The 6322-nt window shown below is 36.9% G+C and overlaps 1 protein-coding gene across 1 annotated transcript; it reads left to right on the top strand.

The window, feature by feature from the left end:
- The first annotated feature begins 2941 nt into the window (after positions 1-2941).
- On the top strand, positions 2942-4024 carry LOC110901954 (myb-related transcription factor, partner of profilin-like). The gene has a single exon (XM_022148703.1). The coding sequence runs from the start codon at positions 2942-2944 to the stop codon at positions 4022-4024; it is 1083 nt and encodes a 360-aa protein (XP_022004395.1).
- The last annotated feature ends 2298 nt before the right edge of the window (positions 4025-6322 follow it).

The raw sequence follows: 6322 nt of genomic DNA, 5'->3' as shown, positions 1-6322 counted from the left end.
TTCTTATGATCAACATGGATTTTCATGGAACCTAAGAAGATCTAAAGCATTTGCAAGCTAAATCAAGTCTTTTCATCCATCCAAGAGTCTTCTAACAACAAGATCTTCATCTTCTTTGTTTCTTAACATCCTCTAGATCATCCCTAGCCTAGAGCTAGAAGTAAGCTTCTAACTTTATTTTTCATACTTATTTATGTTATGATTATTATTATAACTAGTAATAACAAAGTAATCATAAATAATAATATGAAGATACAAAGAAGCAAAAATTACAAATCATGATGTATGTGTTTGTTTATGTGGTGATTAAGATTGTTATTTGCATATTTGATCTTGTTGAGATGATTAAGACATGTATAACTTGTTAGATGAAGTTCTAAAAATATGATCTAACAAGTATACATGAATATGTTAAAAAATTTTTTAGATAATGGATGATCAAAATTTATGGTGTAATTAAAGTATCTAAGGTTTTAATTAAAAACAAGACTTTTTACAAGATAATATACAACATGAGATTTTTATAAAAGTTGTTAAAACTAGAAGTAAACTTGGTTTTTGAACTAGTTAAAATATGTTATGATCATGTTCAAAACCCTACATGATTTTGAGATCATCTTGATAAGATTATGTTATAAATCTTGTTATAAAGTTTATGTATCTTGTTTATAAAAGTTATGAGTAAATTGTGATGTTGATTTGAAAAGAAAAAGATATGTTTATTAAACATGGCAAAGTGATTAAAACAAAGGTTATATGGCAAAATTTTCTTAAAAACTATATGATATAAAAACTATCATTTTTAGTTCAATCTTTCCAAGATTTACAAAGATATAAAAGAAAGTTTTTTATAAAAAGAAAAGATTAGATAATTATATATTTTGAGAAAATATATACTTGTTCATTTTAACAAGTTATGTGATATGTAGTAATTTGTGTATTAGTTATATATATCAAAGATAAGAACTTGATTAAAATGGTGATAACAAACTCAAAAAGACTTTAGAATTCAAGTCTTACCAAAATTCATATAAATACGCCTTAAAGACATATTACGGACATTACGAACAATCGGACATAAATTATGGACAAAACGGACGACAGATGAACTTATGGACATATTACCAACCCGAGGACTTAATACGACATCTAGACGATCTTTCGACACGGACACAAAATTTGCGTTACTGTTAACAAACTTTGAACATTTTGAAAACTTATAAAAGGTATTATGTTTTTATTATCTAAAAAGTATAACTAGAAAATTTTTATAAAATTATTTTTATAAAAATGAAAGACTTATCTTTTGGGTAAATATTTATATAAAATGGGCTTATATTTTTTTTATAAATTATATTGGGCTTAAACTAAATACTTGGGCTAAGCTCAATAGCAAATAACTCATGGGCCAAGCCCAATACCAAACTTGTGGGCCCAAAAGCCCAACACTATTTAAAGCCCAACAATATTTAAACCCAACACTATTTAGGCCCAATAACATAACTTGTAATGAAATACAAGTATACGATTAATTACTACTAAACACGAATTCAAGGGAACTAGATCCGACTATATGACATACCAGATACACGATTACTTACATATATGTATTTGGAAAAATATGTATATAACGGTTAAACAATAAAGACATACAAGTCTTACACATAATTAAGACATAAGACTTGTACTCAAGTTATTTACAAAGACCGAAGTGTCTAACAAAATATAACAATGATTGTAGGTCGCAATACTGTTCAGGACTACCGTACGTGAAATCATATTTACTTCTACTCACTGAAGCGATATTGTGAGTTCATGTCCCCTTTTCATTTTAAATGTTTTTCAAGCTTTACAACTATCGGGGAAAATATATGTACAATAAGTATGATAAGTCAAGGAATGAAACACTTTAGATCATGTGAGAAATTAGGGCCATAACTAAAGCACCATTAATCCAGTTTGGACCAAGGAACAAAGGGTTAGATCTAATGGGTTTTGGCGAGCCCCACTCATGGTCATTCATTTACCTAGGAGTGCGTTTGTTGCCCTACGACATGGTGTCGATACAATTAAAATCGTCTAGGGTTGGTTTGCTTCCTATTTCGTCACACATATTAATGTCCTTGCAAAACATTAATGATCACGATTTCATTGACGCTTTTCATACTATATTTGATTCAAATACAAATACATTTTTCATTTTTCGGGTGTATCATACACAACTAAACTGCATGAACTCGCTCAACCTTTGTTGATTTTTCTACTTAAACATGTATTTCAGGGAATTAGTGGACCTTGTCAGGGATTCTAATTCAGGAAACAAGTATCAAGACTCCGTGCCATCTTTTGAAGGGTTTATCTATTATATTGCCGCTTTGCGGTGATATAGTGGACAAATCCTTAGTGTTTAAAATTTCGTTTTGAATGTATGAAATAATAACACCTTAGTTTCTTTGAATGGTTTGTAAATTATAAACTTAATGTATGTTGCGCATCTTTTGAACAATTATGGTAATGGCAATGGAGTATGTTTTATTCATTTAGTATGTTTACTTATATCGTTATGCAATGAGAACCAACAGATCACACCTCGCGCTTCCGCTACGAGCAGGGTGTGACAGATTGGTATCAGAGCTTCGATTGTAGTGAACCAGGATTCTTTCTCGAGTCTAGTCTACAATCACTAGGGAACCTCTCACGAAAACAATTTATACAAAAACAAGAGTTTTCATTGCATAAACAAATTCATATCATACAAATCAAGCAAGGACATTAAGTGCATTAGTCTCTAAATGGTAGACATGAAACATTAAGTTAATCCGCATAAAACAAATAGAATAACTTAAAATGAAATTATGTGATTTCAACATTTTGTGTATATATATATTTGAAAAATTATTTTATTAATACATACGTCAAACCAATTATGTTACAGGATATCATGTCTTCATCCGAAGGAAGTAACATTTATGATGACGTGGATCCTATGACACCTTCTTCAGATGATGATTACATACCCGAGGTTCAGGTCATTACATCGGATAGTGAGACGGGATCTGATAGCGATATGGATGATTTTCAGCCGTTTGCATATCTAGGGGATATTGTTGACGATGATGTATTAGCTGTACCTCCACCACTCAATGACATAATGATTATAGGTCACCCGGAGGGTGAACATATAGTCGAGATTATACCTTTGGATGTACTTCCTCTTGCTATGGTGCCTTTCGTCGACCTTGACGAGGATGATGACGACATTGTCCCGGTGATTCCCGTAGAGCATATAGATGATGACTTGGGAGACGGAGATGTTTATGATGTGGTTATCTTAGATATTGCATCACCGGTGGTCTCGGTGATCGATATTTCTTCGGATGCAGATACAGACTCATATGCTTCTTCTTATGCATCTGTTACCTCATCTGCACTGCAGGCCCTTGGCCTACAGCGCAACGCAGACCTTGAGTTGGATGATGTCCTACCAGATGAGCCAGTTGTCCCTACACCTAACCATATTGCCTCTATCCTACCACAGACCGACCATACTGACGAGGCAGGACCCTCTGGACATGCCCACATACCACCCAGTGAGCCTCTTATTGCGCCACACTCTCCACCTCACGTCATGCCTGTGACAGATCCATACCACCCATCGCATTACCCATCTGTTACTACCGAGTTATGTGCTCGTGTGCTGACTCTCGAGCATCAGATAGACTTCATTGTCCGTCGAGTTCATGAACTCGAGGAGGAGTTTCTTCACCTTGAGGCTTTGGTATTTTTGACTCCATCACCACCAGCTCATTCACCACCTCATGCTCCACCACCACCACCACCAGAGTTACCACCATTACCCCCACTACCACCTCAGATACCACCAGTTGACTTACCTGCTCGTGTTTTGACACTCGAGCAGCAGATGATTTTCCTTCACCGTTTGGTTCATGATATGGAGGATAGGGTTTCTCATGTTTACAGGGCATTGTTTCCGGTTCCACCACCAGTTTTTCCTCCACCATAGACTTTGTGTTTGCAGGTACTTCTTTTGTGATAGGTAGCTATATCAGCGTTTTGTGTACATAGACTCACACCAAGTTTCAAGACAACTGAAAGACTAAAGACCGCATGGAATGAAGGAAAAATTTTGCCACTTTGTATATGTACTAGTCTAGTAAGACCGGGGGATGTAGCCCGAGTCTATTTTGATTTCCTTTTCAAAAACAATCATGTAATCGGTTGTCAGTTATATAAATAAGAAAACTTGGTGTTATCCTATATGTGCATTTGAATGTTATATGATACATGTTTTGTTGCTTGTATTGTTTGGTCTATTCACATGATATATTACTGGATTATATTTTTATTAATGTTATAAATGTGTTTTATATACTTAGTAAAAATATTTATTAACAAACCAACGCCTAAACTTAATCGTATATTCTTTTGGAAGAATAATGGCGCCAAGAAGACAACCTCCACGTACACGAACATCTAATCCACCCCCACCTCCACCAATGCCTACAAATGAGGCGGAATTGAATGCATTAATCGGAGAAAGGGTTTCCCAAGCTATAGCCCTTTATGAGGCCTCACGTGCCGAACACAGTGGTGGCACTGGCGGATCAGGAGGCCCAGGACACGGCGGTACCTATGGCGGAACCAATACCAATGGATGCACATTCAAGCAGTTTCTAGACTGCAAGCCACTCAATTATGATGGCACAGGCGGTGCTGTGGCTTATGTGCGTTGGACGGAGAAAACGGATTCCACCATAAGAATGAGTAGATGCTCTCTTGATCAGCAAGTCACCTACGTCACTGGCTTGTTCATCAATGAGGCCCTTACATGGTGGAATTTACAAGTGCAAACTTTGGGTGATAGTGTAGCATACGGATTGACGTGGGAAGAATTGAAAGAAAGGATGAGAGAAAAATATTGTTCCCGTGCTGAACTCCAGAAGTTGGAGAATGAATTTTGGAACCTTACTATGGTCGGATCTGATATTACTGGGTATACACAAAGGTTTCACGACCTGTCTCGTGTGATTCCTTATTTGGTTACACCAGAATACAAGCGTATTGAACGCTATATTTGGGGACTTGCTCCTGAGATCCGAAGCCATGTTACTGCAGCAGAACCCACGACTATCACGCAGGCGGTAACTTTAGCTGTGAGCCTTAATGAAGACGCGATCAGGATGAAGAAATATAATGTGAAAGGAGATGAGAAGAAAGATTCACATGTCGAGTCTTCCACGGGTGGAAAAAGGAGTTACTCAAATTTCAAGAAGGGAACTCGTAGGAACAACAACTACAACAATAACACCAACCCCAACAACAATACCAACAACAATACCAACAACAACAACTACAACCGCAATAACCACAACAATAATAACAACAACCGCAATCACAACAACCCCAACCATTATAACATAAAACAAGAGAATACTCAGGCAAGGGATGCAAAGGCGTTTATAGCCACCAATGATACTGGCCCGAAAAAGTACTCAGGTACTATGCCGAAGTGTGAGCGATGCACGTATCATCACGTGGGTAATTGTAGGAAATGTGACAAGTGTGGAAAGCTTGGCCACCGTACCGAGTCATGCTGGGGATCAGGAAATAGATCAGGAACGGAGAATAGAAATAACAATAGGAATGGAAATGGGCGTGAGCAAGGATGTTTTGGATGCGGAAGCAAAGATCACTTCAAAAGGGATTGCCCTAAAGAAAACCAACCCCGTGGTCGATCATTTGTGATTGGAGCTAAGGATGCGCGCCAAGACCCTAATGTGGTCACTGGTACGTTCCTCCTTAACAATCATTTTGCATCCATATTATTTGATACTGGTGCCGATTTTAGCTTTATCTCTGTAGAATTTAAAAATACTCTGGGACTAAAATCTAGTAAGTTAGATGTCCCATATTCTATAGAATTGGCTAACGGTAAACTAGTAGAGTCGGGGGAAGTTGTTAAGGAGTGTTCCTTACAACTTGGAGAACAAAAATTCACTATCAATCTCTTACCTGTTGAGTTGGGTAGTTTCGATGTAGTGGTTGGCATGGATTGGCTATCCAATAATCGAGCCGAAGTTGTTTGCCATGAAAAGATCATTCGCATACCACTATTGAACGAAGAGACACTTGTGATACATGGAGAGAAGCGAGACACCCCATTACGGATCATTAATAGCATGAAAGCCCAGAAGTGCTTACGGAAAGGGTGTATTGCTTTTCTAGCACATGTTGTTGACAAGAAGACTGATGGGCCAAAGTTGACAGATATTCCTATAGTGAAAGAATTTCCGGAAGTCTT

The sequence above is a fragment of the Helianthus annuus genome, chromosome 12 (genome assembly GCF_002127325.2).
Source record: "Helianthus annuus cultivar XRQ/B chromosome 12, HanXRQr2.0-SUNRISE, whole genome shotgun sequence".
Lineage (NCBI taxonomy): Eukaryota > Viridiplantae > Streptophyta > Magnoliopsida > Asterales > Asteraceae > Helianthus > Helianthus annuus.
Note: the sequence above shows the minus strand (reverse complement) of the source record. Positions and strands in the feature narration are given on the sequence as shown.